Source organism: Alligator sinensis, unplaced genomic scaffold (assembly GCF_000455745.1).
Source record: "Alligator sinensis unplaced genomic scaffold, ASM45574v1 scaffold783_1, whole genome shotgun sequence".
NCBI classification, from domain to species: Eukaryota; Metazoa; Chordata; order Crocodylia; family Alligatoridae; genus Alligator; species Alligator sinensis.
This window is the reverse complement of record NW_005842197.1, coordinates 1836863-1861241: the sequence shown is the minus strand read 5'-3', so window position 1 is coordinate 1861241 and position 24379 is coordinate 1836863. Positions and strand designations below refer to the sequence as shown.

The 24379-nt window shown below is 53.5% G+C and overlaps 1 protein-coding gene across 1 annotated transcript in view; it reads left to right on the top strand.

The window, feature by feature from the left end:
• The window catches only part of DNAI1 (dynein axonemal intermediate chain 1), a 210982-nt gene that overhangs the window by 164027 nt on the left and 22576 nt on the right, over window positions 1-24379 (top strand). Inside the window, exon 19 of the mRNA XM_006026569.2 lies at window positions 1476-1661. Coding sequence (XP_006026631.2) covers window positions 1476-1661 — 186 coding nt within the window. The remainder of the gene's footprint in view (window positions 1-1475; window positions 1662-24379) is intronic.

Below are 24379 nucleotides of genomic sequence, written 5' to 3'. Positions count from 1 at the left end.
GTCTCCTAACCCAGGAGCAACACTGGGGCCAGTGGAAGCAGGCAGCTGAGCTGGGGTGCTAAAGCACAGCCCTACTAAGGACATACCTGTGCAACTTCTTGCCTCCACCCATGGCTGCAACAACCCATGGCTGCAGTGAGCCAGACCCGCTCTGCATGTGATGCTGCTACTGGCCAGGCAACAGGCTTATGCCCTGCACTAATGCTGTTCTGCAGAGCTTGGGCTGCTCCTGGTTGCAGTAATGGTAGTGTGCATACATCCAGCTGTGCCCGTCTCAGCTTGTCCCCGGGTTTGCCACCACACCTCTGCTTGTGTTAATAATACCCACTTTGCAACAACAGTGCACCAGTGCCCTCACTCCCTCCTCTTCCGGTCCATCTCAGAGCAGACGAGGCTCCCAGCCTGGCCCAGCTGGCCTCTCTGGATGGACAAGGATCTGACACTGGGTCCAAGGGCTGAATCCCTTTGTGGCTGTTGTTCTTACTTTTGGGCTTCTCCCCATGGCTAGCAGCCTCTTGGGATGGTGGGACCCTGCTGCCCAGATGCCTGCATCCTGGAACCAGTGCCGAGCAGTAACTGTGACATGACAACGGCGTGAATGAAGCGTGGGGCTCAATGCACAGGATTTGTGCCCTGCAGAAGGCATCAGACCCTGAAGAGATGATGTGAGAGTTGCTGGGACCTGGCTCTCTCTCACCAGCCCCAGGGAGCCCTCCTGAGTCCTGGCACCTGAAGCCACCACTGTGCTCTGTGTTTGGACAGCCCCCAGCACAGCACGGCTGTGAGCTGCGAGATGCTGCTGCTGTATGAATACAGACGCTGTAGCTACGCCGGTGCCTGAAAGAGCAGGGCTCCCGCGAAGGCCCAGTGTCAGCCAGTCCCACAGCGCACCGTTCGGTTCCTCTGTCCAGGGAAACGCTCATTAGCATAGCGTGTACATTCTCCTAATTTGCTTATTAGTGTGTCTGCTCCTTATTGTGTTATTAAGGCCCAAAATATTTGGAAGCTTTGCAGCGAAGGCTAATCAGCACATTGGAAACTCTTCCCGGGCCCGCGCCGGGCTGGGCACAGCAAGCATGATGGAAACCATGATTGCCTGGTTACTTTAAAGCCTTGATCCAGGCATGGAGGGCTGCTGGGTCAGCTGGGGCTTTGCTGTGGGCTTGGGAACAACATCCTCCACAGGGCCCCAGAGCCCTTGGAGCTAAAATGAGGGCGCACACTGCATCTCAAGTAGACTGCCAGCCAGTCTCCCCTGGGAAGCGCTCAGTGCCCTCACACGTGAGTTGTTTGCAACAGGACAAAGCCCTGGGAACAGGCTGCGGGGAGTAGTTCTGTGCCAGGCCCCCAGGGATGGCTTTCACCGGGACCTCATAGGCCTGTCTGGCCGCTGCACTCTGCTCAGCTTTGTTCTGCTGCAAATGGATGTTCATGCTTGATTAATCCCTTTTGTGCTGGCTACTTTTGTTTCCCAGGCCCACGTGTTTGATCTGAGCATTAACAAGTACGAAGCGATCTGCTCCCAGCCCGTGGTGGCCAAGAAGAAAAACAAGATCACCCACGTCCAGTTTAACCCTGTCTACCCTGTCATCATCATCGGGGACGACCGAGGCCACGTGACCAGCCTGAAGCTCTCCCCCAATCTGCGCAAGATGCCTAAGGTAAGGGCGCCGTCGTGGATGCACAGAGCTCCCGTGTGCAAGGCACAGCCTGTGGCACCAGGCCTGTGTGGCCTCAAGCAAGTGGCTTCCTCTTGCTGCTCCTCAACTTTTCCTCCTGCAGAATGGGAATCATGGTAGCGACCCTCTTGTAAAGCCCTTGGGGTTGTGAGAAATGATCTACACAGTAAGGAACAACACTAGCTGTGGGGGTTGTCTCTGCTCTGTATGGACGTGGGGAAAAGGAAACTCAAGTTTTTTTTCTAGCTGGCCAGTAGGCCAGTTGTAAGATGCCCCATCCTACAGGGCAGTAACTACATGTGAGCAGGTGGTTTCCAAACACAGGTCACAGGCTATGTTGTAGCAGCTCCACACTCACGCCTTTGTTGAAGGCAGGGAAGAGATGCACCTTGTAGACTAAATAAGAGATGCATAAGCTGTCATGATCGTGGGCTCATGAATGCTTCTGCACCTCTGATTTAGTTAGTGTATAAGGTGCATCTTTACCCAGCCTCCTGCCTGACTTCTTAGAGTCATCGAGAAGTAGGGCTGGACGGGACCTCAGAGGTCATCCAGTCTAGTCCAGATGAACACAGCTACCTACCTCACCCTACCTTTGTTGCAGTCCTGGTTTTATTCACAAAAATGGGACAAAATAAGCTGCTGCCTAGGCCTGACTTCCTCCTGGGGTCCCCTGCAGGGCTGGCACACTTGCTTCCTCTCTCTATAGGGAGCGCATCACCTAGAAACATAGGGCCAGCCTCCCAGGCCACCCGGTCCCACCCCCCCAGGATCTCAGGCAGCCAGAGCTGAAGATCCACTTTAGCTGTAGGTGACAGATTTGCCCTCACTACCCCTGTTGGAAGTTTGCTCCAGAATCCCACACCTGGAAGAGACCTCAAGGGGCATCTGAGTCCAACCCCCTGCACAGATGCACGCTGTGCTGTTCCTACCCCACTGCAGATGCCTGTCCAGCCTCTGCTTGGAGCCCTCCAGTGAAGGAGCTTCCTCAGCTTCTTTCAACCTTACAGCTTGTTCATTCACACCTACTTGCAACAGCCACATACCTGCCTCAGCGACTTGATGAAACCTACCTAGCCTTCTCCTGCAAGCTCAGGACTAGGTAGTAGCGCAGGATGCTTCTGATAAACTCTTCCATGTTTCTTAACTAGTATTAACCCAGGGCTGCCGGTGTGCAGCTCATTCAGCTATGTGAGCAGGGCTGCTTTGTACTGCAAGGCTCTTCTCTGTCAGCCCTGGATAATCCCTGAACACAGTCTTCTCTTGTTAGCAGACCATTTTCACCTGGACTTCACAGCACCAAGGAAGGGCTTTGGTTTAGTGGCCATAGCCTTGCATCTCTGTGGCTCCTTTCTTTACACTGATCCCAAAGGACTTTACCTACCCTGCAAACCGTTTGTGCCTTTGAGCACAAAGGCTGTGGCCCAATTCTCCTCTCACCAGCCTAACTTTGGGTAATTGAGCTTTAGCAGAGTTACTGTGGCTTGCCGTTGGAGTGAGTGGGATGGGAATCTCTCCTTGTCTGAATATAATAGCAGGAAGACTAGCTGAGTGCCATTCATTCAGGTGAGCAGCATGGGCAGCTGCATGAAGATCTAATACAGGTGATGCCAGCATGGAGAAAGGAAGTTTCTTTTCTTTCTTCACAGCCCCAGCCCAGAAACATCTGAACTCTCTGCCTGGCTCACAGCCCATTCTTTTACTGCTTCCCTTGTTGATCCATTAATTCTTGGGCATATGTAAGCCACCATTTCTGCTGCTCAGGGTGTCCCAGATTGTTCTAAAGCTGGAAAGGCTCCGGTGGTCTAGCAAGGGTACATCAAGCAGAGGGGCCCACACAACACAGTTGTTTAATCCCTTTGCTCTGCACTGAAATGCAGCCATGTCTGGGTTTAAACAAAGCAGCTGCTTAGCAGGAGACAGCAACGGCTGAGAAGGAAATGCAGCGCTTTGTCAGACACTCGTCCAGTAACCGGCAGCAGTTGTCTAGTGACTTTAAAAATGACAAGCCTCGCTTTCCAGGAAGTGTGCAAATGGGGTGCAAGTGATGGGCTCCTCTTTGTAAGTTCTTGCTCTCAGCCATTATTAAGCTGTCCATCTTCTGCTTGCCTCGTTGTCTTTGAAGGGACATTTAACATGGGATTAAATGTGTCCTCCACATGTGGGGAGGAAGGAGGGGCAACCGATAGGCAGCAGAAGGCCGATCTGTGCACGTCGCCCATCTAAAGTCAGGTCTGAATTAAAAGCAATGCGATCCCTAATGACTAATGACACGTGCTGGCTGCTGTAGGTCCTGCAGACCCAGCCTGGCTGCCTGGCTGGTCACACGCAGGTGCGTGAACTGGGGTGAGGAATCAGTGAGTTTGTTCTCTAGGGCAAACATGGTGCTTCCAACATCACGTAATGTAAGACGACAGGGGAAGGCGATGTCGAACCCAGTAGAGGATTCTTCATGACCTGGGAAAGTCCTGCCTGGGTTGTGGCATTAAAGTTGGGGCGTCTTGGAAATCCAGGAATAGGCGTGAATCTGTTGCCCAGTTCAAGCAGCGATCTCTCTAGTCAGTGTCTCAGGACAGGAGGGCTTCTAGATTCTGGTCTCAGCTGTCGACTAGCTGCATGACCTCAGAGAGCAGCTGTGGAAACCCACAACTGCAAAGCCCCCAATTGCAAGGTCATTCCTTGGAGTCTCAGAAAAGCGGAGAGTCCCTAGGCCTGAAGAAGGGCGATTGCACCCGAAAGCTTGCTAAGAACTTTTTTTCCCCAACTACTCAGTGGGTCTAATAAAAGATACCAGGTCTGTTCAAAGAACCTTGCCTGCCTATGTCCTTAGATTGTTTTCTTGCAAGTGAGGTGCCCTGGGCTTCCTGCCTGGGCTTCCTGCTGTCGGCCCTAATGCTGCCCGTACGTGACGGCCTCAAAGCTGGGCTGTATGAGGGAGCTGTGCCACCCTTCCATCAGCTCCTCTGGAAACTAGGCCCTGCATTTTCTTGATGGTCCTGGCAGCACTAACGAGCTGACAGGACACAGTGGTTTCCTGGCCTCCTGCACTCACCCACATGTCCTTTTTGCCCTCTGATCTTTGTGTATGGTGCTAGGTGAGGAGCGGGGCTGCGCTACGCTGCTGCTATTCATAGCTCCCCGCGCAGCTGGGCCATGTGCTCCAGGCAGGTATGACAAGCAGCCTAATCACCTCGCTTGACAGAGAACTCTTAATAGCCACATGTCATTCCAAAACCTCTCTCTCTCCCTAATAATAGACCGGGGCTGTCTGTTCCACAGGCAGGATTTGTATATTCTGGCAGATTCCTTAATGCCGGCATGGCATTAAGGAATCTGCCAGATTCCTTGGGTTTGCTGGGAGAGGGATCACCGGGAGAGACAGAGCTAAACGCAGCCCAGCTCCTTTGAAGTGGAGGGAGTTATGGCAGGGATGAGCTTAATCCTGTTTGTCTCACAGCTGAAGCACGGAAAGGGAGGTGGGGAGAAACCAGGACTCCCGGGTTCTGTTCACAGCGCTGCCACGGGCTCCCCGCATGCCCGTGAGCCACTCCGCTGCCCTTTGCCTGCCTGCCAGGTAGGCCGCCGGAGGTGCGTGCAGCTTAATTCATTCCAGTTTGTAGACACCTGAAGCTCCTCATCTCAACACTTCTCAGCACCATTACCACAGCTTGGTTCTTAGCAGTGTGCAGGACCAAGAAGCCAAAGGCTGAAACTTTCAAAAAGACATGAAACCCTCTTCCTAACATGACCTCCATAGTGCCCGAGTCAAATGTCCAGAGTGCCTAAGTCCCATTGTCTCTTGAAGGCCGTAAGGTCCTGCATCACTGAGACGTGTTAAAAATGTCCCCTTCAGCTACTAGGTGCCTACGTCACTTTGGAAGATGGGATTTACATAGGGTTGGGAAGCCGGTCAACTGACGGGTCAAACATTGTCAACTGACTGTCAGTTGACTGCGTATTTTTGGCTGGTGAAAGATTATAGAAATGTTTCCAAAAAACATTTTTTTTTGTAGTTTTCTTGACAGAAATATGGTTTTGTATTGTTTTTTGACACATTTCTTAATGGCAAAGTTGTGTTTTTTCTGTGTATTATTTGGACCTATTAGCAATTTTTTACAATCGTTGACCAATATTGACCGGTTGATGGAGCAAACTTTCTTTGAGCGGTCAAATACCCAACCCTAGATTAGGTACCTGTAACAGGGTGGTTTGTCCCCTTAAGAGAGGGCAGCCAGCCTGGCTGAGGACCAAAAAGGATTTTTTTTTTAAATTTCCTTGCTTTATTTGCTAAAAGATTGATTATTGCTGGGCTCTGTTGAGAGATGCGAGGGGAGCAACAGCCTGATGAAGCCCAGGAGAGCGACCCCCTGCAGTACCTTTGCCAGCTGTGATGCAGGATCTCTTACAAATTGAAGCATGAGAAACCACAGCATAAAAAAGCATTTGTGATCCCCAGCATCCAGTGTGTTAGGGAAAAGACCACTGGCCCAGCTGGGCTGTGCTGAATGCTGGGAGGTGTTTTGGAGAGGGTTCATATCTGGGAAAGATTGTGCCTGGAAGAAGGATCTCCTTGGGGGTCCTGGACATTGGCTGTGGCTTAGAGGTCCATGGTCTGATATTCTGTTACTCCAGTCTTGATGGTCTGTTCTTCTATAATAATCTCTCTCTCATATGATGTTAGATTTCAACTTCCAATTCTATGAGCCGCTGTCTGGATTTATCGCTCAATGTGAAGATCCGTCCGGGCATTTGTAAAGATTGCAGCTTTTGATTAAGTGCTGTGCTGTTTGCTGGGCCCTGCATTTGCACAGGGGGCTGTCCAAGTCGTTCGTCTTGTGAAGTGTTGTTTTGAAGCATCCGTGTCCAGATCTCAGCATATTCAGCTTGACCCACGCTTCTCTGTCAAGGTTGTGCCCAACGGAGGACTCATTTGGTGTTGGTATGAAACACTGTAGGGGTAGGTCTGACCTTTCCCAGTGGTCGGCCCGCTCCATTGCTGCCCATAGGTTTGGTTCCTCATCCCTAGTCTCCTCCAGGAGCTTGTGGGCTTCATACATAAACAGTTTATGGCTTTTAAGCCTCTTAAACCTCCATCTGTTCAAGCTGTCAGTTAACAGTTGATGGAACAGGTGATTTTCATCAGCTCTTGCCTCTATTCTCAGTAATGATGTTAGGATCTATCTTCTTACGTCGCTTGGTCCAATGCCCAAGAGTACAGGGAGTACATCTCTGTGTGTGCAGGTTGTGCAGCCTGTTAAATACAGTGTCAGGCTTTTTAGTGTGATAACTTCTGGACCATACCAGGGCACAATCTTCTGCCGGGGCATACACCATTGCAAGTGCAGTGGTTCTGAGCGCTTCAAAGTTGGCACCCCGTGTCATGCTGGTTAAACATCTTAAGGCAGCTACCCATGCAGAGGCTATTATTATTCCTCTATAATAATATAATAATGTAATACTTAGATCTTGGGCCACCATGGTTTTTCTTCTTCTCACATCCTTGTCATAAGCTAGATGTTTTTCCAGAGTGGTGCACGAGCAGTGGCTTTCTGTTGCTGCAGTGAGGCTGCAGTGGTGATGGCATCTGACTGTGTCCATAAGACCTAGCAACAGCACACATCTGCTCTTTGTGCCAAGGTCATCAATGTGACTATTAAATATGCTGGTCCCTGTGCCAGCCCTTGAGCTCCAGCCTCATTGTTCCCCTATCGGCAAATGCCATTACCTTCCCTTCCTCACCTGCGTAGCTTTTGTACTAATCCCGCTCTCATGTTGCTAATTTTTGCTCTGTGAAAATCCAGCAAGACAGGCAGGCAGTGGAAGGAAGGATGATGAGAGGATGAAATAACAGTCTGAACCTGGAGGGGCAAGCTCCAGAACGTAGATCGGGGCAGCTGGCGGGAGCTGTCCAAGACAGCAGCAAGGGGTTCTTACCGACACATCGGATGGAAAAGAAAGATCAGGAGAGGCTGCGCGTCTGCTTCTCCGTGGGGAAGGTGAGCTATTCAAAGAACGCTTGGAGAAGGCAGATTCGCTCGGAGCTGGCTTTGCTGCAGTGGTCCCACGTGCAAGAAACCCTACAAGTGGACAGATAGCACAGTGCAGCTCTGGAGAGAGTGAGAATGTGGACGACTTGGAGCCGGCAGGGCCTGCTGGCATTCACCTGAGGCTGCTGGAAGAGTAGAGCTGCCAGCAATAATCCTTGCCAAGGCATTGCCGGGTGAGATCCCAGAGGACAGGAGAAGGGCTAGCCCAGCACCCCTCTTTAGAAAGGGGAGCGGGGTAAGGAGGCCCTGAGGAATGACCATTGAACCAACCTGGTTTCAATACCTGGGAAGTTACTAGAGCAACTTAGAAACATTCAGTGTGTTGGTATCTGGAGGAAGACGGAGTGATCATTGGCAACCAGCGTGGATTTGCTATGGACAAATCAGGCCAAACCATCATGATTTGCTTCTCTGATGGGGTAACTGGTTTGGTGGATGAGAGCAATACATTGCCCATCACGTATCTGGACTCTTGTACGTCACATATCCGCACATCACATACCTGGACTCTCGTAAGGCTTTTGTCACAGCCGCCCCTGCCATTCTCATAAGTCCAGAAGAATTGCCATTTGCTGAATCCTGCCATCCTGCCCAGTCTCCTGTGTCGCACAGTGGCAGAGAGCAGAGGCTGAATGGGAGAGTGAACTAGGTCTGACCAGCGTTTCCCCCTGCTCCTCTCTTGCTTTCAGCCACCACCATTTAAGGTCTAGGAAGTTCAAATTCAGAGGCTGAGCTCCTAACTCCCCTGTTCAATAGCTACTGATGCCCCTTTCCTCCAAGAATGTGTCCAGCCCCTCCGTGAATCGGGCGAACCTGTCAGCTCCCCCCACATCCGGTGGCCACGAGTCCCACGCTGTAATGACACGCCGGGTGGGAAAGAACTTCCTGGTGCTGGTTTTAAAGTTATGACCGACTAGTTTTATTTTGTGACCCCTCAGTCTGGTCTTGTGTGAGAGAGGAAGTAATAAATCCTTATTGACTTTCTCTTCACCATTTACTATGTTGTAAACCCTTCTCGTGTCCCCCCTCTCTTCTAAACAGAACAGGCCTGGCCTCGTGAGTCTCTCCTCCGAGGGAAGCCCCTCCATAGCACGCAGCATCCTCGTTGCCCTTCTCTGCACCTTCTCCAGTTCTTCTCCCTCCTTTCTGAGGTATGGGGGCCACAACTAGGCACAGTATTCAAGGGGTGGACACGCCGTGCATTTTTTAAGGGGCATCGTGATACTTTCCATTTTGTGCACAGTTCCCTTCTTTGTCACCCCTAACATTTTGTTTGCCTTTTTGACGGCTGCTGAGCACGGAGCTGGTGTTATTCGTGAACTCTCCGCAATGCCTCCCAAGTCTCTTCCTTGTGTGATAAGCTAGAGAAACCTGAGCTAGCACAAATTACCATTAGGAGCCTGTGAACTTGGCTGAATAACAGTTTTCAAGTATCTGAAAGGCTGCCACAAAGAAGAGGAAGGAAACTTCTTCCCCTTTGCCAAGCGTAGGACACAAGGCAGTGGGCTCAAACTACAGCAGAGTGGCGAGGAGTTTTTTTGCTGGGATAACATGAGCCTAATTGAACGAGCGGCATGGGGAACATCATGGTGTGGGAGGTGGCGTTCAAGAGGCTGGCTGGGCACGTGTCCGCGATGGGTTAAGAACTGCCAGGCCTGCATCTGTGCAGGGGCTTTGGCTGGATGACCTTTGAAGTCCCTTCCAACTCAGGTTCTCTCGTGCCGTCCTCTCAAATCCTTTGCCGAAGCCCCAGTTATATTTCCCACAGTCCCTTTCTCAGGAGACTGATGATGCCTAGCTCAGTTCTGCATCTGTCTGCTGTCCTTTGCTGACACACCGCTGAGGATTTGCTGTCTGAGGCAGGGGGCTATCTTGTGCTCAGGGCAGACTGCCGCAGGGGCACATCCACCCTTTGCTCTCCCGCAATGAGCTGGCACTTGCTTCTTTTACCTAAATGAAACTTCCTCCACAACAGCAGGATTTCTGTGCTGCTTGCACTCAGATGAACACGCTGGGGCTGCAGAAAGCCAGTCGAGTCACAAAGTGAGGCTGGCCAGGGCAACAGTGTGGTCGCAGTGACTGGGGGGTGTGCCGGAAACCCTAATGGCAGCGTAGCAGTCCCCGTGCAGAGGAGATGGGTCGTTCTGCCTCGCTGCAAATGGGGAGATGCTGTTTTTACTTCTGTAGGTGCCAAAGTGTGCTAGGCACTATAGAAACACAGCCCCCATCCAGCAAGGAGCTCTGTGGGACTGGACACCTTCCCCCATCAAGGACCTCAGCAAAGTCCAGTTGGATCCTCAGGGACTTAGCAAGCCAGTCTCCCCTGGAGTCCAGTGCAGATCGCACCCAAGCGCTTGTATTATCTTATGGAGCATCAGCTGCTCGCCCTGCCGCTGAACGCACTGCTTTAGGGATCTGAGCTACACTTAAAATACTGAAGTGTGTTCCATGAGAGAAATCACTTAATTAGTAACACATTGTTCTTAATTTGCACTAAATTCCAAGAAGTTGAGCTGGCCTGGGGACGTTGCTGTGGGAATCTGGCTCCAGTAGGGCTGCTTAGTTAGGTAAACACTTCCAGCTTCTTTTCATCTGCTGGGTAGGAAGAAATTAAAGCATTTTGTTACCACGCTCAGAAGAATGCAGCTGTTTAACAAAACATCTAAAACAGCCATGCATCAACCCCTCTGACGCTCAAGCGGGAGAGAAAAACAGCAGCGGAACAAAGGCTTTAAACCAAAACAGATGAAAGCAAGATAAAAAGCAGTCCTGGGGCTGGTTTTGTTCAATATCTTTATTACCAATCTGGAAGATGGGATGCAGCGCACCCTAAGCAAGTTCATGGATGACACCAATCTGGGGGGAGTAGTAGATATGCTGGAGGGCAGGGCTAGGATTCAGAGTGACCTTGACACATTGGAGGATTGGGCCAAAAGAAATCTCAACAAGGACAAGTGCAAAGGAGGGAGCAATCCCATGCACCGGGACAGGCTGCGGCTGATGGGCTGGGCAACAGCTCTGCAGAAAAGGACTTGGGGGGACAGTGGAAAATAAGATGGAGATGAGCCAGTTGTGTGCCCTTGGTGCCAAGAAGACTAACGACATCCTGGGCTGCATTGGCAGAAGCATTGCCAGCAGATGGAGGGCAGTGATTCTTCCCCTCTATTCAGCACTGGGGAGGTCACATCTAGAGTCCTGTGTCCAGCTGTGTCCCCCCCACTACAGAAAGCCTGTGGACACATTGGAGAGAGTCCAGTGGAGGGCAGTGGAAATGGTTGTGGGGCTGGGGGACAGGACTGGTGAGGAGAGGCTGAGGGAACTGGGCTGATTGAGTTGGGAGAAGAGAAGGCCGAGGGGGATTGAATAGCAGCCGTCACCTCCCTGCAGGGGGGGTGCAAAGAGGATGGAGCTGGGCTGGTCTCAGTGGGGGCAGATACAGGACAAGGAGCAATGGGCTCAAGCTGCAGCCAGGGAAGTTGAGGTTGGATATTAGGAAAAACTTTCTCACGAGGAGGGTGGTGAAGCACTGGAATGGGTTACCCAGAGAGGTGGTGCCGTCTCCATCCTTGGAGGTTTTGAAGACACAGGTAGACAAAGCCTTGGCTGGGATGATGTAGTTGGGGCTGGTCCTGCTCTGAGCAGGGGGTTGGACTAGATGTGACCTCCTGAGCTCCCTTCCAAACCTAATTTTCTATGATTCTGTGATTCTAAGAAATGTTATAATCAAAGAGGCGAGTTTGCTAATGTGGTGGTTTCTGGACCGGGCCATAAGGGCAGCCCAGGGAAGATGGTAGCAACATTGCTAATGTCTTGGATTGAGGCATCCAGGAGGAAAACTGTTCCTGGCATTGGCTGTCTTTTTGCAGCCTGTAGGAAGTCTCCACCTCTCCTCCCCCCTGGAAGAGAAATGAGCGGCTCAGAAGAGCGACACATGCCTAGGCTGATGGGTCAGGCTCAGCGGAGCTGACAAGGATGCAAAAGGCAGGTTTAAGTCACGTTGAAAGGCACACGCCCAGCTGGCAGCGAGTGCGATGGGAGGGCTGCATATCACGTGGACCAGAACACCTCGCTGTTCCCTTGGGCTCCCCCAGCTCTGTGCTACGGGGATCGGTTTCTTCTCCCTTGGTTACACAGCAAACTCCTTGGAGCCTGTGTTCTCTGTTTATTCAGTGCCTCGCATCAGGTTTTGAGCCAGGATTGGGGCCCTCGCAGTAGCACAGTCCCCAGCATGGTGCTAATATGTACGTGGGCATCAGGTGCTTGATCACAATCACCCACACTCATTTGCCAGGTAAATGACCTCATTGGCAAATTAGGTCCCAAATGTAAGTGGTTTTCATGCCCCAATGTAGAGCGTTTGCAGTGACCATCAGTGCCTGGAAGAGTTAAAAGCCAGTAGGCTGTTTCTGTTGCCATGCCCTCTCTTCGGTCACGTGAGTTATTTCGGAAGCTGCCCAACCTGAATACACCAGGAGCGGAGGCAAAAGCAAAACTCGGTTTCCTGAGATACAAGCCGGCTTCGTCTGGGACTGACTGTGCTCGCCGAAGGAGACTGAATAGAGTAGATACGATTCGATGCATTTCTGCAAAGCCGTCGGCTAGAACTGGGCAGAAGTCCCTGCATACACAGGCTTTGAACCGTCACCCCAACAGTGTCACTCTTACTATTTTCTTTCCAGTGACCTGTCCCCAGAAGTGCCCTGGGGGGCCTTTTTCACTGTGCCTGTATTCGGCTATGGGGTTTCCCGGGCTTCTAGGCTTTGCTGGTTGCTGCGTGGGGCAGGAGGGCATCTTTTCCCTTCTCCCCCTGCCTCTTCCCTAGTGCCCCCGCGGCCCTCCCACAAGGCCTGAACAGACTCTCTCCTACCTGCTGGATCCCTTTCGAACTGAGAATATTGCTTGAACAAAAATTAGAGTGGGGGGGGAATAGCCATCAGGGAAGGCTTCTGCACAGGAGGCAGATCACGTGTTTGCTGCTAGCGCGCCAAATAACAGAAATGCTAAATGAAACCCTCCAGGAATAGACACAAGAGGCTGGATCCTTCTTCCCAGTTCACCAGGGTCCCGTGGCTTGATGGCACCAGCATCGGTGAGGGGAGAAGAGAGCCCGCCGGTGGGCGCACTGGGCTTGCGGGGACGGGGAGAACTCTTCCGTTCTTCTGTTCCTGGCCTCCCGTCACCCCCATCCTTATTCCCGGCATGTCACGTCAACCCCATTGCCCTCTCTCACTTGGTCCGTCAGCAGAGACACTGCCTCAGCAGTACCGGTGGGTTATTTTAAGCTGAGGTTGACTCCTGGCAGTCCGGGGAAGGTGCATTAGTCTGAAACGGAGGTGCTGGGAATTGGAGCCAGCACAGCTCCCTTTGTCCCTCCATTTTTAGAAGAGTCAATTGTTCTCATGAATAATTAGTAAGGTGTCGGCTCAGACCTGCGCGGTGCCGAGCAGTGCCGAGTGCTTTCTGTGTCAGGGAGGTCAGGGCTGACTTCTCCTGCCTAGCTTCCCCTAGCTCCTGAACGAGCGGCTGGTGTAGCAATGAGGAGTGGTCAATTCGGCGGCAGCTGCAGCGGACACCACGCCGACACTTCCCCCCCGCAGCAGCTAGGCAAACCCCAGGAGTGGGTGACTCCTGCCCTCTGCTCCTCCATTGCAGTCCCGGGAGAAGATGGCAGGCCGGACAACCCACCTCCACAGGCCAGATGTTGAATGCCCGCGATCTGGGTGAACAACACAGAGAGCTCTGCTTTCTCGCGCAGCTCTGTAACTCCCAAGGGATTCCACCACCTTCCATGTGATTTGCAGTGCTGTGCCCAAGAGCAGGATTTGGCCCGTCTGTGTTTTCCAGGACACATAGGGGAAACATCAGTGCTGATGGATTTGTGCAGGCCAGGGCTTCGCCTTGAAGCATCTCATTCATTTCCCTTGTCCTGGGCTTATCTCCATTTAGGGAACTGTGCATACGTGGCCAGCCCTGCAGCACCGTAAGAGGTGCTTTGTGCCAAGGCAGCCAGGGCAGTGCTGCACAGGTAGCCTGCCCAGGCACCTCTTCACCAGCACCTGGTAGCCAGGACCTGGTTTGGGAACCCCGGGAAGAGCCCAGCCCCAAGCGCTGCCCCCGAGGTTGGCAGCCAGCGAGGCTGTGTGCCCGGCCCCTGCTTGCAGGCTCTTCCCTTTGCATCTGCTCTCCTAACTGTGTATAAGAAGAGGCCCTGCAGATTTCTTCTGTATGTCAGGCTAAACGTCAGGCACATGAGACTATTCCAAACCCAAACCTGCACACGGAGACCAAGAGGCATCTAGGGTAGGACTGGAGAGGCAGCTGGGGGGACACACACACGCCGGGGTTTCAAGCTGGGAGCACTCCTTCCTCGTTCTTCCCTTGCAGCAGCAAGTCAGCGCCTCTGCTGACACGTCTGGCATCGGAGCTGAGCATCCCTCGCGCAGCGCGCGTTTGAGGGCCAGCACCGTGGTGTGATGTTAGCTCCTCGAGTAGAGTTTTTGGGATGCATTTCCTGCTCTGCATTGGAGCTGACTTCTGCTTTCTGAGAGCCTGCTGTTCCTCATGCAGCCCTGGAATATATCTACAGCGTGACCTAAAAAGGGGCCATTTCTTGCTCTGCCGCCAGGCCTCTCTGGCCTCTTCTGGAGGGGCCGTACAGCCCTTGGGTCCTCTGCTAACACTGACCAGGGCCACTTAGAAACAGGGGCCGGATGGGGAACTACCCGTTCTTTCGATGTTGGCTGTCAGGGTGGCTGACAGGAAATCTTAGCTGTCCAGACCCTGTTCCCTTGGCTGTGTGTCAGAGGTGGCATTACTTCCCCACAAAGCGGGCTGGTTTTCCCGGGGGAAGCAGCACAAGCTAATCCCTAGCAGACCTGGCTTCTGTTCCTGGCTTTGGCATGAGACTGCGGGTCACCGGGGGCAAGGCCCCTCAGCTCTCGGGGTCTGCGGTCTGTCTGCTTGGCTCAGGTCAGTGCTGTGCTGAGACCTTCCCTCGCAGCCCAGGCACAGTAGCTCCCAGCCGGGAAGGAGCAGAGACCTCGGCCAGCTCCAGCTCTCGGCATCATGCTAACACAGCCGTGCACCATATAGACAGGCTCTTAGTCCCCCTTCTGCAAGGCAGGATGAAGACACCCCAAGCCCCGGGGTACCTTGAAGAGAGCGCCGTAGCAGGGCTGGGGCCCAGGAGATTCAAGCTGGAGCTCCACCCTCCAGGGCTTAATGTTGGCATTTCTGGGCCTCACTCTGCTTAAGCGTCTGTCATTGCTAATTACCCGTCCAGTCATGTGACTCGTGAGTTAATTGCAATCAGGGCTGTCTTAATCCCCATTTATCGTTAATTCCCTTTGCACCGTCTTTTCATTGCGCCGTGAACAGCTGCGGCCAACTTGGCGAAGGGCGCGACCCTCCATAGGACTGAGCTCTTGCGCCTAAATCCCATGTCGCCTCCATGAGCCTCAGGGGCACTCGCGTGGCTTCATAGCCCTAGAGCTCGGCCCCGCTCGGAGGCTTTTCTGTGCCTTGCACATTCAGTATCCAGTGGGTAGCGGTGGGATTGTCTTCCCCACAGGCTCCCTCCCTTCCAGGGCAGCAACCATCTCTTTCTCCCCCTCCTGGCCCCACATATCTGCCCCTTTGGCTGCCCAGAGGAGGGCTGACGTGTGCTCTGCTCAGTGCCCACATCACAGTCTGCTGACTAGGGTGCTGCCTGGCCCCCACCGCGGGGCCGTCCCCACCTGCCGGTGCAGAACCACTGCTCTGGAGAGCGCTGGGGCAGGATCTGCACCGGGGAGCTGCGGGCCAGGCTTCCTCGTCCAGCCCAGCCAGGGCCAGTCCCTGTCACGAGCTGCTTGTTCTACTGGTGCCTTTGCATCATGGTTTCAGCGTACCTGTGTCATCGCAGTGACTAGCAGAGGAAGGTGCTGGACTGGGTTTCTGGTCTGATACCTGGCCCGGGGCATCGCTCCGTTTGTAGCGCAGGAGCATTCAAATGCTGCGGTCGGCAAACTCCAGACCAGAGTAGCCAGAGCCCTGCGGGCTGCTGTGAAAACCGGAAAAGATTCGCCTGCTCCATAACCCTGCAGCTGGGAGAGCGGCTGCAAGCCCCGAAGGGCCGGCTGGTTTAGCCGTGCTGTTCTTCCCAGGACGTCCCGATGGATTCCTCTCTCCCTGCCCAGGCAAGGAGACAGGGAGTGAGAAGGGGAGCGCAGGGCCCTTGGCTTGGGGAGGAGGCAGCGGTATGGAGAAAGGGGGCCTGAGGGACACAACCCCAGGCCGGCGGTGGAGGAGGTAGGTGCAGAGAGCTCCGTGAACCGTAGCACAGAGTAGCTGAGAAAAGCGGGGAGAGATGGCGGGTCAGGCAGACTCCCTGCTTGTGGGCGAGGGGAGAGCCCAAGCCGGGTCTGAGCCGTTCCTCCCAGGCTGGGGGAGGAAGGACTCCTCCTCCCTGGTCCTGATGCTGTGTCTCAGGGCAGCCGAGGAGGCCAGCACCTGGGGCCAGGAGGGGAGCAAAGCAAGGGAGCTGGTTCTGAGGCTCCCTGAGGCAGGTGCTTGCTGGGAGGAGCAAGCCAGTCCTTCGCTTCTCCAGCGAGTCCAGGGACGGGAGTCCGGGGCAGCCTGCTCCCCTCCAAGCCTGCCTGCTCCTCCTTCCTACTGATTTCTGCAGAGCTGGATCCCTGCCCCACGTCCAGCCGGTCTGACCTGGGGACCCTGGAGACGGTCCGACAGCTACAGCCACTGGGGCAGGTCCCCTGCAGTGAAAGGGGAAAGCGGGGAGTGGTAACGATGGACCGCGGTGAGGCAGCCCCCGAGATGGGAGGGAGCGTGACTGCCACGGAGCGGGAAGCAGCCTCCACGGGGAACCTCCCCGGATCGTACGGGGCCAGGCTGGCGTCGGATAATGCCATTAGCAACTCACTTCCACCGGTATACGCTATGTCCCCCCGGACGCAGCCAACATGGACTTCTCTCATTGTGTTTCCCGTCACCCGGGAAGAAACAAAATGTGCAGACAGTCCTGACCCTGCACACCTCGATTACTGCCCCGAGGCAGCATTTCACACCACACGCGTGTGCTCACACACACACACAGCGTGTGCGATCCACCAGCCGCCTCGGCAAGGGAGAGAAAGCCTTGACAGACACCTGCGCTGGCAGGCTGTCCAAATACATGTCTTCTGCTCCAGTTAATTTGCTGGGCTCGAGGGGGAATTGTTTAAATGAAAGCCGGGAAGGAATCGCAGATGAATCAACCGCCTTGCTGAGCCCGGCGCCGTAGCTGACGCAAGAGGATTATTTTTGTCTCACGAAAAGCATCAAATCAAGAGGCCCAGCGAAGCCTCCCGAGCAGCCGCAAGGCGGGATGGTGCATCGGAGCCCGCGGACGGCCTGCAGGAACTGCAGCACCTCTGCACGTTTCAAACCCTGCTCGGCTTACGGTTCAGCTGGGCCCAGAGCTCGCCACTGGGAGCAGTGCCTGTCTGACACCTCCGCTAATCACACCGCGCAACTCAGTTGTCTGAATCAGGATTTCTCTGCCTTGATCTCAGGGGTGTCAGTTGGGGAACTTTGGCCCACGTACCGGAGCTGGGCCCCAGAACATGCAGTCTCTGAAACCTGCTTTTGGAGGACATCCCAGGAGGCGTTGGGGTCTCAGCACCCACAGGATTGTCCTTGCCCTCCCTCCTGAGTCAGGGTGTTGGGATTTCAGAGACTTGTTGAGCCAGAAGAAAGCAAAAATAGTTTCCTCTTCCGGGGCCCAGCCTGAGCGGGGCCAGTTCATCATACACAGGTCCGTGGCCTCATCAGAGGTGCAGGTTGCGAGGTAGCCTGGGACCAAAGGCTTGATGAATCCTGCTTGCTTAAGAAGGACAGCTCCCACTACCAGGCACGGGGGTCTTCACTGAGAAAACCAGGAGACCCGCTCCCTTTGTCCTGCACCTAACGCAGAAACCAGGTGGGGCTCGGAGGGCAGTGGGAAGAGGACCTGGCAGATCTGCACACGGGCATGGAGAACATCTGGGGTACTGCCATGCGCGGTGGGAAAAGTCAGAGACACCTGAAGTCCGAAGCTTATCTGGACTCTCTGGACTAGAAAGCCCAGTGGACATCTCTGGTGGGGCTCTCGGCGCGTGACGCTGTTTGAGCTTGTATCGTCTGCCCACCAGCTGGGGTGAAGCACAGCCGTGCGGCTGCCTGTCTGTGCCACCTCCCTCCCATAGCACACTACTTCTCTGGGACCTGCAAAGTCCTCTCTGGGATCCGCATGCCTCCTGATCCTCTCCAGGCTCTTTCTGCACCAGCCAAAAACCTGGCTCTCCATTTTTGTTTCAAGGCACAGTTGGGCAGCGAGCACCCAGAAATGCAAGCGTCCTGCTGCCAGATCGAGTTTAGATGGCGCAGACTTTGGGACGAGAACAAAGATAGGATGGATTTTAATGAAGCTTAGTCACAGAGGAAGAGTGTGAGTACCGTGGAGGCCAGAGCAGGCAAGGCAGAGGATGTCTAAAGCACCAAGGGGCTGCTAGAAGAGGGGAAGGGTCAGATTTGCCAAGGCTGAGCTGATGGTGTTCAGTAACAGCTGGGCTGAGCGTGCAGGAAGGGAGGGGAGTAAGGATGCTGCACACTGCCAACCTGGGGGGTGATGGGGAGGAAGAGGAGGCAAGGAGCTCTGTAAGGAGTCAAGGTTGTTGGTGGTCCAGCGAGCACTGAGGTTTCCCAAGCAAGGTGAGATGGGAGCCTGGGATCCCTGCCCTCTCCCCAGCTCCTGGAGGACCCTGAAGGCTGCGCTTTCCTCATGGGCATCCCCATTCCTCTCCACCCCCATTTATCATGTTAAAAGCACATCTAAGTGTTTGCTCCCGTGTGCTGCAGCGAAGGCAAATTGACAGAACTGAGCGGAGGAGCCGGAGCGATATGGCTCTCGTAAACGGCTCTGACAGCCTGAGCTGGATGCGTCCCAGACATTTGCATTATGTGATATGGGAAATTACAGGGAACGTAAACACCGATCCATCCTTGCGGTCATTCATTTATCTCTCCGCACAAGGCCTCTTCAACCTCCTTCCACTTACGCGGGCCCTATTACTCACATCTGAGGCTTTCAGCCTTGGTTTATAGTGTCTAAATCCGTCCTGCAATAAACCCTGGTGAAAGGCATTATTTATAGTATAGAAAAATGGCCCTATCAGGACACGGGTGAGGGCAAGGTTGTAACACAGATTAATTCTTAAAACTCTCAGTAAAAAAAAAAAAATAGCCCTACACAAGACCAATGCAGCCTGGGCTGAAGGGATTAGAATAGCAGCTCCCAAAGTTTGGGAAGCACTGGATTAGAAGGTGCTTAAGGGGCAAGGCTTAAAAAGCAATGGGGAATCATCATCCAGGCCAAGGGGTCCTGTTGCAGGGATCTGCTCTCAGCCCAGTGAGCTGGAGGATTAGAGATCGATTGGGCATCAGGGAAAATACTAGATCGTTACAGATGACATAAAGACCGGTGACACGCTGCGTGTAGGCAAGTTGGTTCTCGAGCACAACCCAGATCGCTTGGCGAGGTGGTCTTATTGGGCAACGTCCAGCCAAACACTAGGTCACGCATCTAGGAACAAAGAAGCACGTTGCACTTGCAAGATGGCGAACTCTGTCCAGGAGTGCAACGGCCTCAGAGGGACCGAAGGGCTCACGGTGGACAGAGTGAACCCAGTCCGGCGCTGCAGCCACCAGGGCTCATGCAGACCTCGGATGCATAACCACGGGCGCATCACCTAGGGAGAAAGAGGTGCTTCACCTCTGCATTCAGCCTTGGCGAGTCTATTACTGGGATATTGGTCCCAGTTCCACACTTCCCCAAGGCTGGGGGAAAATTTGACAGAGCGCAGAAGAGCGTGGCAGGGATGATATGAGGTCTGGAAAACACCACGTAGAGCGACAGACTTAGGAAGCTCGATTTATGTTATTTATTGAAAAAATGTCAAGAGGTGACGTGATCACAGCCTGCAAGTACTGACAGGGGGATGAGGTTGCTAACAGTCGACAGCTCCTTAATTGAGTGGAAAAAGGCAGAATAAGATCCGGGCAGCTTGTGCCCAACCACTCCAGCTCCTTCGATGAGGACCGCGTGTCCCTTTCTAAAAGACAAACAGGAGCGATTCACTTGGGCACTTTACCCAGCGAGGTTGTTAGAGCGTGATGGTAGCCGTGATAGTCCAGGAAATGCATACGAGGCACGGGCTCACTGATGATCCCTTTTATTGGACCGAGTGCATAGGGCAAGCTTTCAGGCACAAACTGCCCTTCCTCAGGTGTCCTCAGGTTGTCATGGGCCCTTCTGGCCTAAAAACACCTCTTTCTGCCCTTGATCATCTTGAAAGGACTTTGAAGAGATCAGGCGGCTCCCTTCAGCTGGTCCCTTTATTCATAGCCTCCCGGGTTTCCCCTTTCTCCCGCTGCTCTCGGTTCCCTTGCTCTTGGCTGGTGAGGGGCGCTCCCCCCCAAACGCCTGCCTCCCCGCTGCATACGTTGGTCCAACAAAAGCCGTTCCTTCACCTTGTAAACTCTGCTTCTCTTAGAGATTTACAACCTTTTCAATGCTCGGCTGTGCTTGAGTCCTGAATGATTTATTAAACAATCGGTTTCTAAGCGTCTAGTAGGGAACGAGGTGATAAAAACCAGCCGGCATGGGTGTGTTGAGAATGAAAAGGGCAGAGGTCCTCCTCGGCCTGGCATGGTCGAGGCACTGCAGTTCCTATAGCCAAGAGCACCCAAGGGCCTGGGACATCTACCACCAGGTCTGGCCACCGGCTGAGTCCCCTTAGTGAGGCTTTGGGCGCTGGCCCTCAGTACCTGCTTACAAACACGCTAGGGAAATGTGACAAACTTGCAGAAGGCACAATACCGAATGACGGCCAGCATGGCTCCATCGCGGGCAGGTCTTGTCCGACCAACCTCATTTCTTTCTATGATCAGGTGACTCGCCACCTGGACGAGGGGAAAGCATTGACATCGTATACCTCGACCTCCAGAAAGTCTTTGACCTGGTATCCCACGAGGTGCTGATCAGAAAACTGGAAGATATTGGGCTCAACTGCAGGGCCATCAAATGGGTGCAAAACTGGTTGCAGGGTAGGACACAGAGAGCCCAAATGAATGGATCGGTGTCGTGCTGGCGAGATGTGGGCAGCGGTGTCCCCCAGGAGTCGGTACTTGGCCCAGTGCTGTTCAACATCTTCATCAATGACCTGGATGAGGGGGTGAAAAGCCCCTTGGCCAAGTTCGCGGATGACACCAAGACATGGGGTTGTGCCGACACACCCGCAGATAGGCTGCAGATACAAGCAGACCTAGCCAGGCTGGCACGTTGGGCAGAAGGGAACCAGATGAGGTTCAAGGTAGAGAAATGCAAAGTGCTGCATTTGGGAAGGAAGAGCCCGCCGCACACCTACAGGCTGGGCATTGCTAACCTGACCGGCACTACACACGAAAGGGATCTGGGGGGAACAATAGACCCCAGCATGAATATGGGCCGGCAATGCGACGCAGTAGCCACTAGGGCCAAAAAACCCCTGGCATGCATCAATCGATGCATCTCCAGTAAATCCAAAGCAGTGATTCTCCTGCTTTACTCAACATTGGTGCAGCCACAGCTGGAGTACCGCGTCCAGTTGTGAGCACCGCACTTCAACAAGGACGTGCTAAAGCTCGAGAGGGTCCACAGAAGGGCCACCCACGTAATCAGGAACTTGCACAGCAAGACATACAAGGAGAGGCTGAGGGATCTCGGACCCTTCAACCTAAAGAAAAGAAGGCCGAGAGGGGACCTGATTGCGGCTTACTGCTATATCAGGGGCGTACATCAGGGGCTCGGTGAACAACTGTTCACCAGGGTGCCCTGGGGGGAAACTAGAAACAACGGTCACAAACGCCTGGAAGATAGTTTCAGGCTGAACATTAGGAAAAACTTCTTCACAACTGGGGTGTCCAGACTATGGAGCAAGCTCCCCACAGAGGTGGTGCAATCATCTACCCTGGAGGTCTTCAAGAGAAGACTGGACGGTCACCTGGCTGGGGGCATCGGACCCCAGATGTCTTTCCTGCTCGTGCAGGGGGCTGGACCCGATGATTCTTCAGGGTCCCTTCCAGCCCTATGAGTCTGTGATTCCCTGTGGTCCACAAGCTGTTTGAAAATGTGCACTCAGAAGGTAGCTGTCAGCAGCTTGCTGTCAAATATGAGGCTGTATCAAGTCCCACAGGGATCTGTCGTGGGTCTGGTACTATCCAGTATTTTCATGGGTGACTTGGATGATGGATGACCTCAGGAGGCCATCTAGTCCTACCCACTATTCAAGGCATGATCATCTCGATCTAAATTAACCCAGACTAATATTTGTGTAACCAAGCACTTAAAAGCTTCACAGGATGAAAAAATAGTAGACAACGTGGGGTTGCCCCCATAGTGGGGTTGATACCCCTCAAACCAACAAGCCAGAAGAGGACCAGGGGCTGTTGCGCACCATGTAGTGAACTGGAGCCGGGGCTGCGATGCTGTTGCAGAACAGGCCAACGTCCTTTTGCGAGGGCTTCACAGCAGTGTTGCTTATACGACCCAGGAGTATTTATTCCTCTCCCCTCAGTACCTGCAAGGCCTCATCTGGCATCTTAAAAATGTGGGGTAGTTGTGAAGAAAAACAGAGCAAGGAGAGGCTTGGAAAACAAGGTCTGGGAGGAAGCACTGAGAGAACCGAGTCTCCGGAGCGTAAGCAAGAGGGGAGACATGATAGCAGTCCTCTAGGACGTGAGAGGTCCTTACGAAGGCAACGGCAATCAGCTGTCCGCTGATGGAAGACCAGGGAGGAACCAGCCTAAGGTCTAGCAAAGAAGAATTAGATTGTATAGAAAAGAGACTTAAATCTATAAAGCGTGCAGCATTGGAGCGGGCTCCCTGTGGGGACACGTTCTTCACGGGAAGGTTTTGAGAGCAGGTTGGACAAATAGTTGCCGGGGCTGGAGGAGGTATAATCAGTCCTGCCCAAGGTGCAGGGCTGGAGTAGATGATCTCCTGAGGTGGTTGCCAGCTTATGCCTCCTGTGAATCTGTGAAGTGGAGGTAACGAGACCTATCTGGTCAGGGTCCAAGGAGACCCCGCCAAGTAGCTCAGCATCTCCCCTAACTTGAGTCCTGGTTACAGTTCCCTGGACCCCTTCAGTGATTGCACCAGGTCTGTCCTGACTCCGAATGCCTGGAGGAGGCTGGAGCTGGGCCCTGGCACGGCAGCCGGTGGGAGCTCCCTCCAGGAGGTCATTTTTAGCCGGCCAGGCTTGATCCAATTCCAGAAACCCGAGGAGCTGGATTAGGGGAGAGATTGTAGCTCAGAGAGCATCCATCACCGCAGCATTTAGGCACCAGATAATCACATACGGTGCACTTGACTTTGCCTGTGCTGACAGCAAGGCCGCAGGAGGCCAGAATAAACCAGCATGGTTCCAGGCTCTTTGCTGTGTCTGATAAACCCCTGGCTGCTCGGCTCCCTCGTGGGTGCTGAAAATAAAATAAGAAATAACTGTGGTCAACCAATGATCCAGCCGCCAAGTGAGTTTATAGCAGAGGGAAAATGCCAGCAGTATTTCCTGAATTGCTTTCCCTTGTATGCCCTAAACCATAGCAGCTTTATCGGGGTGGGGGGATTTTATGTCCTCAATCATGTGTCTTTACTGCAAAGAGGACCTCACAGTATCTTATCTTGATGAGTCTAATGAAAGTGTAATTGCAGGCATTAAATCTGGGCTTCATTTCCTGAGCACCAAATGCCTCCTTGTGCACTTCCCTTTGTTTTTCCACTCGGCTGTTGGACACGGGAACGCCCCTTTGCCAGGCCCATCTTCGCTGCGCAAAACTCCCGCATTGCAGGGCGCCGTTATGCCCTGCCAGGCAGATTAGCACCAGCAGCTGTCCTGGAGCACAAACATGGCTGAGCTGTGTTTAAACCTCACTCCCACCTCCTGCTGAGAACCCTACCCCCCACCTCCGGCTGAAGTCACTGCATGAAGACATTTGGGGACAGCAGCGTGTCTTCCTGTGGCTCTGGGTAGCGTCTCTCTCAGGAATGACGGGGGCATAGGGATGCTGAGGCTTGTGGCACATTTTGCATCTACAGATCTCATAGAATCATCGAAACATAGAAAACGAGGGTGGGAAGGGACCTCAGGAGGTCACATCTAGTCTAAGCCCCTGCTCCAAGCAGAACCAGCCCAGCTACATCTTCCCAGCCAGGGCTTTGTCTACGCGGGTCTTAAAAACCACCAAGAATGGAGTTTCTACCACCTGTCTCGGTAACCTGTTCCAGTGCTTCATTTCAAAGCACCTTGCAAACTAAATTGGGGTCATTGTCCCCATTTTATAGATGGAAAAACTGAGGCACAGAAGGGGGAAGACGTTCACCTAGGCTAGCAAAAGAATCAGAAACAGAGCCCAGCTCTCCCAAGTTATAGCCGAGCGCTCTCTCCATGAAGCTACACTGCCTCCCACCAGGGTCCTGGCTGCCTCCCACCTGACTGCCTCCCACCGGGGTCCTGATCCCGGCTGAGGCCTTTGGCTGTTCCTGTCCTACGCACCTGAGATGATAGCGGTGCAGTTTCACCCCAGACATGGCGATTCTGTTGT